This window comes from Triturus cristatus, chromosome 4_2 (genome assembly GCF_964204655.1).
Source record: "Triturus cristatus chromosome 4_2, aTriCri1.1, whole genome shotgun sequence".
Lineage (NCBI taxonomy): Eukaryota > Metazoa > Chordata > Amphibia > Caudata > Salamandridae > Triturus > Triturus cristatus.
The window spans coordinates 699,548,661-699,561,055 of record NC_140586.1 but is presented as its reverse complement, the minus strand read 5'-3'; the positions used below and the strand labels follow the sequence as shown (position 1 = coordinate 699,561,055).

The 12,395-nt window shown below is 47.5% G+C and overlaps 1 protein-coding gene across 4 annotated transcripts in view; it reads right to left on the bottom strand.

Moving 5' to 3' along the window:
* USP24 (ubiquitin specific peptidase 24) overlaps window positions 1-12,395 on the bottom strand; it is a 2,082,369-nt gene that overhangs the window by 124,745 nt on the left and 1,945,229 nt on the right. For all 4 annotated transcript variants that reach the window (XM_085602520.1, XM_085602518.1, XM_085602517.1 and 1 more), the window contains exon 65: window positions 11,903-11,989. In XM_085602520.1, the coding sequence (XP_085458646.1) occupies window positions 11,903-11,989 (87 nt within the window). The remainder of the gene's footprint in view (window positions 1-11,902; window positions 11,990-12,395) is intronic.

Sequence of the window (12,395 nt, the reverse complement as noted above, 5' to 3'; positions counted from 1 at the left end):
TCGATAGGGGAGTGAAGTAGCTCTTAGCAAGTCGGTGGTGGCGAGTTGTGGATTTCTAAAATTAACAACTATACAATTCTTGCATGAGCTGCCTATCCAGTTGGTTCTTCTAGTACTTAGGATCTCATCTGCTAAAGCTACTGGGAAACCACACTCCCGGTGAAGCCAAGCCACGGTCTTGTTCTTCAGGGAATCATGAGATTCTCTGTGAATGTTATTGTGTCCAGACCCTCTGGCTGGAGGGATGTTGGTTAAGACTGCAACAAAAGGTGCACAGTCTGGTGGTAAATCAAACTGTGGGTTAACGTAACTTTTGGCTTTCCCTGTGCTAAGTCCTACCTGAATCCCTGAGGCTGAGTTGGATAAAGGGTTTCGACCTATTGTCTGCGGGGGGTTAGATGCAATAGTAACCTTATCACTAAGGCCCCCGGGAGATGGCTTGGGTATATTGGACATAGCCGTAGGTATAACCTCACTAGAGGTCTTAGTGATTACTTTACTATCTCCAAGAACCTTGTCCTTGACTTGGGGACCTATGCTGGTGTTAATGTGTGATCCCAACAGCCCTCCCAGTCTGACTACTTCGGCAGTGATCGTATCAAGTTTGATCAATAAAGGTTTAACAATCAGATCAAACTTAGCGTCTATAGTACTGATTAGGAAGTCGAATTGCTCGCTGTCTATTATGACCGAGGTACTATCCAGTGCTAATTTGGGGTCACAGACAGCACTTATTAATAGGGGATCTGCTCTCTTGTTTAAGCGACTCCCCCGCTTTAATTGGACATTCTTACTGTTATTCCTACATGAACGCAGTACTCTCTGAGATCTCGGGGCCGTCAGGCATTGTATCAGTGGATCTAGAGGGGCAGCCTGACTAGATCCTAGGTCTATAAGAGCCACAGGTATTAAACTATCGGAGCGGTCTTGGTCTGTGAGCACCGCCGAGATAGGACTGTCCATGTGGTTAGGGTTATTACTAACATCCTGATGAGGGGTAGACAAGGAGATAGATGGATTGGGTAAGGAAGGAGTTGGGTCAAGGGGACCCACCCGCCCCAGGGACTTTCGTCGTTCTTGATTAATTTTATCCACCATCTTGACCAGATAATTGTCCAAGGTGGCTGTTACTGGGGCATTTTTGACTTTGGACATTATAAACAAAACCAGTTGACCATATAATCTAGATCGACAAACGAAAATAACAGAAATCCTAACAGTGGCATATAACACAATCCCACTTCCCCTCTTTCGCTATTGGCTTTCCAGTGAAAATCACAATTTTTGAAGACACAGTGGGAGGAATAAAATCTTAATATGGCGACCTGGGTAGTCGAACACCTTGGATCGACACGGAAAGTCCTAGGCCCAGCCCAGCCTCCTCCTGCCCCCTCCTGTCCCGGACTGTCACAGACTGTCCGCCCTTTGTCCGGGCTTCGTCCGGTGCATCCCGCGCGCTTCCCGCGTAGCGGTTAGTGATGATGTATTAAGGGGGCGTGAACCAATAGGCGGGTGGGCGGCCGCAGCACAGCTGGTGGGACGCACGGACTCCTGGGCACTGGAGACCCGTGTGACGACCTTCCCCCTCCGCAACAGCAACACAGAAACACAGCCACGGACACGGCCCCTCCTGGGGCGGCAGCAGCTCCAAAATCAAAATGCCCCCAAGAACGAAGCGGGACCACAGCAAAGGCCTCCCTCTCAATAGCTGACCAACGTTTCTCTCTAGGGGTCAGCCTTCTACTAATAAAAGCAATGGGCTGGTCTTGACCATCTATATTCAGTTGTGAAAGAACAGCTCCCACACCCAACTCAGAAGCATCTGTTTGAACAATTAATTCTTTGGAGTAATCTGGACTTTTCAGAATAGGTGCAGTGCACATGGCCAGCTTACTGTCCACTGAACTTTCTTTGGCATTTTCTTGGAGGTCAAGTCATTAAGTGGTGTCACAATGGACCCATGGTTCTTTACAAACGTTCTGTAGTACCCAGACAGGCCCAAGAAAGCTCTGACCTGTGTCTGGGTAATTGGAGGAGTCCAGTCCTTTATGGTCTGGATCTTGCTCTCCAGTGGTTGAACCTGACCCCCACCTACTAGGTGGCCCAGGTACACAACCTTGCTCTGCCCTATCTGGCACTTAGTGGCCTTGATAGTGAGGCCTGCCTTTTGCAGGGCCTCTAAAACATTCCTCAGGTGGACCAGGTGATCCACCCCGGTGGAGCTAAAGACAGCAATATCATCAAGATAAGCTGCACAGTAGTCATCCAGGCCTCTAAGGACTTGATTCACCAACCTTTGGAAAGTGGCAGGTGCATTCTTCAAGCCAAAGGGCATTACCACAAATTGATAATGTCCTCCTGGGGTTGAGAAAGCAGTTTTGGCTTTTGCACTCTCAGCTAGTCTGATTTGCCAGTAGCCTGCTGTCAGGTCAAATGTACTCAGAAACTTGGCAGCTGCCAATCTGTCAATGAGTTCATCTGCCCTAGGTATTGGGTGGGCATCTGTCCTAGTGACAGCATTGAGACCTCTGTAGTCTACGCAAAACCTCATCTCTCTCTTACCATCTTGGGTGTGAGGTTTTGGCACAAGAACTACAGGACTAGCCCAAGGGTTTTCTGAAGGTTCAATGACTCCAAGCTTCTACATCTTTTGTACCTCAATCTTTATGCAGTCCCTGACATGGTCAGGTTGCCTGTAGATTTTACTCTTCACAGGCAGACTGTCACCAGTGTCCACCTCATGGGTGCACCAGTTTGTCTGACTTGGGGTCAGTGAGAACATAGGTCTATAGGCCTGTAGAACTTGTCTGCAGTCCTGTTGCTGATGATTAGTGAGGCTGTCTGAAAAGACCACACCATCAACTGAACCATCATCAGGGTTCTGAGTCAGCAGGTCTGGGAGAGGGTCACTCTCTTCCTCCTGCCCCTCATCTGTAGCCATGAGCAAGGCCTTGTCTGCCCTGTCAACATATGCCTTTAACCTGTTGACATGAAGCACCCTGTGGGGGCTTCTGGGAGTCCCAAGGTCCACCAAGTAGGTGACTTCTCCCATCTGCTCAACAATAGTGTGGGGTCCAGACCATTTGTCCTGGAGTGCTGCTGGGGCCACTGGCTTCAACACCCACACTTTCTGTCCTGGCTGGTACACAGTCAGCACAGCCTTTTGGTCATGCCAAGCTTTTTGGAGTTCTTGGCTTGCCTCAAGGTTTTTAGAAGCCTTCTTCATATACTCTGCCATCCTTGAGCGGAGGCCAAGCACATAATCCACTATATCAAGCTTGGGTTGTCTGAGAGGTCTTTCCCATCCTTCCCTTACTAGACATAGGGGTCCCCTTACAGGATGCCCACACAACAGTTCAAAAAGGGCTGTAGCCAACCCCCTTTTGTGGGACCTCTCTGTAAGCAAACAGAAGGCAGGGCAAAAGGATGTCCCATCTTCGCCTAAGCTTGTCTGGTAAACCTTTTATCATACTTTTAGGGTCTTGTTGAACCTTTCAACAAGCCCATTGCATTGTGGGTGATAGGGTGTAGTGAATTTGTAGTTAACACCACACTCCTTCCACATTGCAGTCAGATATCCTGGCATGAAGTTGGCACCTCTGTCAGAGACAACCTCCTTTGGAAACCCCACTCTGGAGAACACTCCAAGTAGGGCCCTTGCCACAACAGGAGCTGTTGTGGTCCTCAGGGGCATAGCTTCTGGGTACCTGGTGGCATGGTCCACTATCACCAGTATGAATCTATGCCCAGATGCTGTTTGGGGGTCCATTGGTCCAACAATATCTATCCCCACTCTCTCAAAGGGAACCCCCACCACAGGTAGTGGTATTAGGGGGGCCTTTGTGGTGCCACCTGATTTGCCACTGGCTTGGCAGGTGACACAGGAGCGACAAAACTCCTTGGTATCTTCTGACATGTGAGGCCAGTGAAAGTGAGGGACAAATCTGTCCCAAGTCTTAAACTGGCCTAAGTGTCCTGCAAGGGGAATATCATGGGCCAAGGTAAGAAGGAAGCCTCTGAAACTCAATGGTATGACCAACTTCCTGGAAGCACCAGGTTTGGGGTCTCTAGCCTCTGAGTACAGCAGCCCTTCATCCCAGTACACTTTATGGGTACATAGAGCATTCCCTGCAGCCTCAGCAGCAGCCTGCTGTCTGAGGGGTTCAAGAGAAGGACAGTCTAATTGTGCCTGCCTCAGATCTGCCCTTGAAGGTCCCCCTGTCCCAAGAAACTCAACCTGGTCAGGTTCCAGTTCTTCTAGGACAGTTCCTTCAGAGCTCTCAGAATCATCCTCCTGTGAGAGCTGATTCTCTACCTGAGGCAGGGGGGAAGACACAGCCTTAGCCCTACTGCTCTTTCTCTTGGGTTGTGTCTGGTCCATTGTCCCAGGATCCAGCACTTGTTCAGTGTTGCATTTTTTTGCCTGTGACCTAGTCACAGCAAGGACATGTGCATCTATTCCCAGCATTTCTGCATGGGTCCTATACTCCACTTCAGCCCAAACTGAAGTTTCAAGGTTATTTCCCAACAGACACTCTACAGGAAGGTCTGAACTTACCACAACTTTCTTGAGGCCAGTTACCCCTCCCCAGGAGAAGTTAACAATTGCCACACTATGGGAGGTAGTGGCATTGCTAGCGTTGGTCACTAGGTAATTCTCACCTAGCATGATCTGTCCAGGGTCCACAAAGGCAGGTGTCACCATGGTGACACTAGCACCTGTGTCCCCGTAGGCCTGAGCCATCCTATAGTTGATTAAAGGAGTCTGTCTATACTTGCCCAGGTTACTGGGGCTCACAGTAGGGGACAAAGCTATGTCCCCATCACAGATCAGAACTGCCTGAGTTGGTATTCTGACTAGGCCAGAATCCACTTCAGTTCCCAGGGTTAACCCTATTACACCCTTTTGCTGGGAACCACCACTTACAGCTGGGCTAGGGGGTACAGTTGCCTTAGGGGCAATGGTGGTTGGGGGCTTGTCCTTTTTGGTTCATTCACTATGCCAATGGGAATTGGATTTGCAATAGTTACACCAAGGTTTCTTTTGGCCATCTTTCTTTTTATCCTTTTTGGGACCACCCTCCCCCTGAGCCTTTTGGGGGCCTGGTGAAGACTTCTGGTCTTTTGCTTTCTGCTCATTACCCTTCTGGTCAGCCTTGTTCTGATCACCACCCTGGTTCTGGGATTTCTGCTTAACTCTAGTCCTAACCCACCTATCTGCCTTCTTTCCCAATTCTTGGGGAGAAGTCGGGTCAGAGTCAATCAAGTGTTGATGCAGTAGCTGGTTTTGACAGTTGTTAAGGATTTGTTCTCTCATGATCAAATTATACAATCCTGTATAGTCCTTAACCTTACTACCCAATAGCCAGCATTCCAAAGCCTTAGTGGCACAATCTACAAAGTCAGTCCAGTCCTGAGTCTGCGTCTTCTGGGTATCCCTGAACAACATCCTGTATTGTTCAGTGGTTAGGCCAAACCCATCAATCAGAGCACTCTTCAGGACAGTGTAATTATCAGCATCCTCATCACTAACTGTGAGGAGCTTGTCTCTACCTTTCTCAGAGAAGGAGAGCCACAAGATAGCTGCCCACTGACTTTGGGGGACATGATGTACCTTGCAAGCCCTCTCCAAAGCAGTTATCCATTTGTGGATGTCATCCCCACACTTGTAGGGAGGGACAATCTTGCTCAGGTTTCTATTCTCATAGGTCCGGTCTCTATCCTTAGGGATAATGCTGACACCAGTGGGTTCTAACCCACTTAACTTTTGCTCTCTGGCCAGAGCAAGTCTATCTTTGGCAAGGGCAAGTTCTTCCCTTTCAATCCTCAGATTGACTTCCCTCATTCTGGCCTTATGCCCTTTTCTCTGTGGAGAAGTCATTCCCCTATGAGAAGAGGCATTGGAGCTATTAGAGTCATGGAAGTGGATAGATTGCCTGGAAGGGGATCTTTCTCTCCTACCTCTCTGGTTAAGTCCACTTGAGGGTCTGAATGTGGGGACCCCATTCTGACTCCCATGTAGGCTTAAGTTAGCCTGGCGAAGTCTTCCAACTTGGACCTAGCTGTCTACCTCATCTCCTGAAGTCCCTTCTGACTCATCTTGATCAGTGTGGTGAGGGGAGTCTTTCGTAGAGGGCAGACCCTCATTTGTACCTAAGGTACCATCGTGGGAGGCTCTCTGAGCATCATACTCTTCTAAGATCTCCACTAGATAAATGAGGGTAGGGTTGGAACCCTGTTTTAACTTTCTGGAGGTACACAATTGTCTCATCTCCTGAAAAGTTAGGGTATCATATCTAGAGGGTATCTTTCTGGGATATACCCCTCCTGAGAGAGAATCATCTTGATCTCCTATCAGAGACATGATCTAGTGAGGGTGTGGTGTGTGCACCTACCTACACTAGTTGTATCTACTAGAAACCTCTCTAGTGGTTGTAGTCAGGGTGTGCTAGGCCCTTCAACCTACAACAATTAAGTTCAGTAGAACTTAAGTATTCTAAGATTTTGTTTTATATGTACCTTACAGTACCTAATGTGATCTTTCAATTTGATATCTCAAGATTATAATGGTATCACAACAGCAAGCTCAGATCCCAACCGCTGCTCACCAATGTGAGAAGTTGGCCTGATATATGATGTCACTAGTTCTAGTGTACACCCTGTATCAGTCCAAACAACCCTTATGGTGATTGGTTGTAAAGTCAAACTTATAGACCAGCTATCCTAGTGGTAGCATGGACAAGAGCAGTCTTAGGCTAAACTCTGTATGGCATGTGAAGCCAGCTGTTATACCATATGTAATCCCTTGAATACCAAATGAAAGGACACCACACCAGGTATATATAAAATTAGAATGTATTTATTCTAACATATACCCTCTTTATAAGTTCAGAGGTCTAAGTACAAACAATTTCTTAAGTAGCATACGTTAAGTTACACAGGAAAATACAGTTAGGCCCAGGGGCAACGCAAACCATATACTAAGAAAGTGGTATAAGTACCACCTCACGAACAGGGAGTAGGCCTAGGGCATCGCTGGGGCTACACTACCCTACCAATAGTTAGGAAGTGGGAGGCCCACGGGAGGCGTGTGCAGTGTGGAAACACACACGCGGGTTACATTAAAGTCAATGGGAATGTAGTAGTCAGAAATAGGAAGAATAAGGACACTTCCGAAGTAACTAGGAGGAAGCAACTAAAGACTTAGACACTTGGATAGTCAATATCCACTGGAGCACCGGAGTACTCGCATTACCTCACCCACAGAAGACGGGTGCATAGGTGTGAAGATGTGTCGGGTGTCGTTGCTGGATCATATGGATGTCTGAAGAACAGATGCTGGCAGGCGGCCAGGAGGAAGATGTCCGATGGACCCAAGGATGGATCTTGAAGGAAGAACACCTGCAAGCAGAGGGGACAAAGTCTGGGTCACTAGCCAGTGACCGTGTGGAACCAGGAAGGAACCAGGCGATGTCGTGCACAACACAGGTGATGTCTTGAAGCTGGTCTCTGCAGCTGCGTGGACCAGGAGGCGCCGAGGACGAGCAGAACCAGGGAACAAGCTGTCCCACGAAGGATCTTGCTGATGGCGGAGTCGACGTCCCTATTGGAGTCAACAAGCCTTGGCAAATGCAACCCACGCGGAAATGGAAATTTGCCTCAGGTGCAGACCAGGAAGGTCTGTGGTGCTTCTCTTTCACAGGGAAGCATGGGCCAGTCTGGAGGAGCCAAGCCAGCGGTGGAAAGTTAAGGGTTCGTCGTCACTGAGGCTACTAGCCAACGGGCCAGCAACCAGACAGACGCGTCGTGCAGGAAAATGCAGAAGAGCCCCACGCAGAACTCGTGGAGTGTGGAGGGCTGATCTTCGGTGCAGATGGTGCTCGGGGTTGGGGCTTCTCAATCCCCAGCGCACAACTTCGAGGATGCCTCAGAAGCTGCGCTGGAAGCTACTCGCCAATTTTCCCAGGTAGCCGGTCCCACGTCTCTCGTCGCCTCCACGGATCTCAGCTCGGCTGTGGATGTGGATCAGGGTCGGAGAAGTCTGGAGGTCAAGGCGCTGGTCGGGCTCTGCAGTCGGTTCCTCGTAGAACTTGGGCAAAGCAAACGGCAGGTCGCTTGTTGGTGCCTGTTTGCACAGGGTGGCCACTCCTTGGCCACAAGGGAGATCCTTCAGTCTTCTGGTCGTCGAATGTCGAAGGTCCAGAGTTTCGTGTCTAGTTTCAGTTCAGGATAATCCAAAGTCCTAGGGACTCAGCTCCCACTCTTATACTAATCTGGGGGGCTGGGTTACCTGCTAGGTCCCTCCTATGGGTGGGACCAGGGAGGGTGGTGGTTACATCCCCTTCCCTTTGTCCAGTTTCGCGCTGGGGCTGGAGTGCCCCAGCACCGGTTTGAACCGGGCTATGCATGGGACACCTTGTGTGCCCCAGGCAGTGTCTCGTTTCTTTCATCCCTCCCTGCCCCATTAAACTAAGTCCTGTCTGGTGTGGTGCTAGCACCTCCCAAGGCAGGAAACCTATTGTCCAAGCCTCCCTCGCTGGAAAGACTCCCAGCAGCAGGAGGTCAGACTTGTGTCTGTGGCAGCAGCATCCATTTTGTGATGCTGGGGCTCTGGTTAACTTTAGCCGGGTAAGTAGGATTTTAACATGTCTTCTCCCTCTAGAAGGGGGGATACTATCCTCATCACCAGAAATGGTATGGGGGTATTATTCCACAGTGTTAGACACCTTACACGACATGTTTTGATAAAGCCAAACCATAGTTACCATAACCGCGAGGATTATAAGGCACTTTAAGAGTATATGGTAGGCGATATCATAGAACAGCTATAAGGACATGGTTCCGAAAGCTGCAGACAGGCTCCGCTCATGCTAGAGCACCATCTCACATGTTACCAAGCACTCTGCCTCCAGGATTGTTAAGGCCTGCCATAGGAGTGGCCTACAGGTTACCCATGTGTCTATATATAAGGTAGGTATAGGAATACTATACCTAAGCAAGGGGTGATTACACGACCTTGCCCCAGCTGAGTGATCAGCCAGTTGTGTCATGATGGGAGGTCAGCCAGGGGTGGCATAATACATGCTGCAGCCCCTGGTAGGCCTAGGGTACACCTATGCCCTGGGTACCTAAGGTACACGGTACAGGGCCCTATAAGGTGATCCTTACCAATTGGGTTATGTACCTAAAGTACATAGTATGAATTTACGGAGAGAACAGCTGGGCTGTGGGTCTGATTAGCAGGCCCACAGCCACATCTAAGTCGAAAAGGAGTGAAGCAAAAGCAAAAAGTGGGGGTGACCATAGGAAGCAGACCCTACTCTCCTACAGGCGGGTCAGACAAGAGTCTGCAGTTAGATAGAGTATCCAACAGAAAGCACATTACCTAAGGTAAGTAACTTGTTTTCCTGATGGTTACTTCTAACTGCAGTTTCCTCACTCTATGAACTAAAGCAGTTAGTGGTGATGTGTCAGTGGAATGGCTCGGATAAGAAATCCTGCAGGACTTTAATGGCAATGTGCCCTTCCAGCCAGATATGGCCCTCTGCACGTTAGCAGTGGTAGCAGCTTTGGTACTGGTGGAATGAGCCAGCAGGCCTTCCAGAGGTTATTTCTTAGTCAGACAACAGCAGATCTTTACACAAAGAACAATCCATCTGGCGATGGTCAGTTTCTGCACTGCTCTTCCCTTCTTCGCACCAGAGAAACCCACAAAGAGCGGATCGGCCACCTGAAGATCTTTGGAGCAATCGATGTACAAACTCAGAGTTTCCTTCGGGTGCAAGCCATGGAGTCTCTTCTCCTCCGTGGATAGATGAGGGGAACCAAAGAAAGTTGTCAGAGTAGCAGACTGTCCAATGTGGAAAGGTGTTACAACCTTTGGGAGGAACTCTGCCTTGGTCCTTAGCACCAATGTTTCTGGGATGGTGGTGTACGGTTGAAAGACAGAAGGGGCGAGCAGGTCACTCGTGCAGCGAACTGACGTGATCGCAATGAGGAACCCTTTCTTTAATGTTAGCAATCTCAGGGAGCAGCTGTTAATGGGGTGCACATCAGGATGTACAAATCAGAATGAGGTCCACTGGTGCACCACAAAGGGTTTTGGCGGCAACATATGGAGCAGCCCTTTAAAAAAATGCATTTCAACAGGTGACTTAATCAAAGATGGCTCATCAGGCAGCTGCAGACTTATAACCTTTAATGGTTGAAACGGCATGTCCTTGCTGGGCTACAGACAAGGAGAAAAGAAGGACATTTAATAACTGAGGATTTGGATGTACAGAGAAAAACATCAAACAGCCAACTTCACCTTGCATCCTAAATAACAGTCTTAGTACAGGGATGCATGGCTGACAAAATCCCATTCACTACTTCAGAAGGGAGATCAAAAGCAGTCAACTATTGCTGCTCGATCTACAAGAACGGAGGTGTAGGTTGTACAGGTTCAGGTACAGACCCTGCCCTGTTTTTGCGCCAATAAGTCCTCCCAAAGAGGCAGCCAAATTGGAGGACAGTTTCTCAAAGCCAGAATTTCTGGGTACCACACTTCTCTGACCTAATTCAGAGCCACTGGGATGTCTTGGGCCCGGCCACTCCTGATCTTCTTCAGAAATTTGGGTAGGAGACTTAGAGGCGGGAAGGTGCATAGGAGTCCTGAGCTCCAGTTGAACCAAAAGGCATTTCAGAGCAAGCAATGCCTTGGAAACTCTAACGTGCAAAAGCTTGGACGCTAGGCGTTCTTGGCGGTGGCAAAAAGATAGTCATAATCTTGAGATGACAGGACGCTATGATTGGGATACAAAACCTATTCTGATATTTGGCAGCTATGGTGAGGAAAGCAACCATCCCTCACACCTCCGCTATATACTGCTCATGACATCACATACGATTGAAAACAATGGCTGTTGCATAAGTCTAGGGATTGGAGTATCTGCACAGTGCCTGCCCAATGTATGTTTTCTGTTGGGATGGGCCTCTGGCCTCAACAACCTTTAAAAATCTGCAAAAGCATAGATTATGTAAATGAGGTCTGTAGCAACGCTTGGTGGCCGGTGTGTAAGTTATGCCTGCCCCAGTGAGGGATTTTCACTTTAAGGCTCCCACGTGGAACTCAGAAGCAGAATGCTCAAGGGGCATCACATTCTTTGGGTGCAGTCATCCTGCTCAAAAAGCTTCTAGCATTGCTGCAACATCATCAGACTCACCATGGCCTTTAAAGCATAAATAAATTGACTAAAGGAATTCAGAGCTGGGGGGAGGGACAGTGGAGCTGTGCTCTATTCCATCACATGCAGTAGCTATTGGAATTGGACACATTGATTATATTGCTGCACACCTTAAAACCTAAAGGCATCAGAGGGCTGATACTTTGCAATATCCCTAACAAGTTTAATTTTTCATTTTTTAAATGTACTTGTGAAAATCCAGTATTTAAATCGATTACCAGCAGGAGAAAGAAACCAAGGTCAAGGCTTTTGAATAGGATAAACAGTAGTGCAGGACGGGTAGTGACCTTTAACGTGAAGCCAATTAACTCCAGAGAGAGTCTGTGGGGCAATCAAGTCGCAACCCAGTTATGTGCACATTCTCCATTCCATTCTCATGCATTGGAACATTTTAAAAATATTTATATGCAGCAGTTAGAAAGTATACAAAAATAGATTACCTCTATAGATTTTATTAATCACATCGTTCTAGTCATGGATTATTTATTTGGAAGCTCTGATATTGCTCAATAAAATACATTGTTCTTATATAATGAATGAGGAATTCGCTTTAACAAGTTCTCAGTAAAGAGTTCAATATTTTTTTTTAGTTCTGCAAATCTTTCTTTTCCTCTTGGCAACAGATATTTCCCAAATACATTATTATGCAATGTAGAAAATCAAGACATATAACTTACCTGTGCAGATATTGTGCGCTGGAAAGTTTTTGCAGTCGAAGTTTCATTAGACACATTACTCTGTGGAGCCCAGTAGTGTTCAGACATCTTTTAAAATGTAAAACAACAAAGTAAAATATTTCACTAATGTACAGTTTATTATAGAGCCAAAATACAACGTAAATTGCATTTCAAAGACAATATTTAACCATGTTCAATAATGCATGCATATTGCTGAAAAGCCTGAGCAACATATAATACAGAAAATACATACCACGGTTTATAATGCCACTTGTACGCACCACTAAAATGCATAAAACGTATTTATTATCCAGTTCTCAATTCATTTGTAGTTGTATAATAGTTTTAACATTTAAGTTGCTATGCGTGTTATTTAGGCTGCCGTCATACCATCCATACCATATTACAGAGCGGCAAAGTAAACGCCACTTTCTCCCTCTTTACCTCTCACAAGACCCTAAAAAAAAGTAAACAACACAACTGGAGGTCTTTT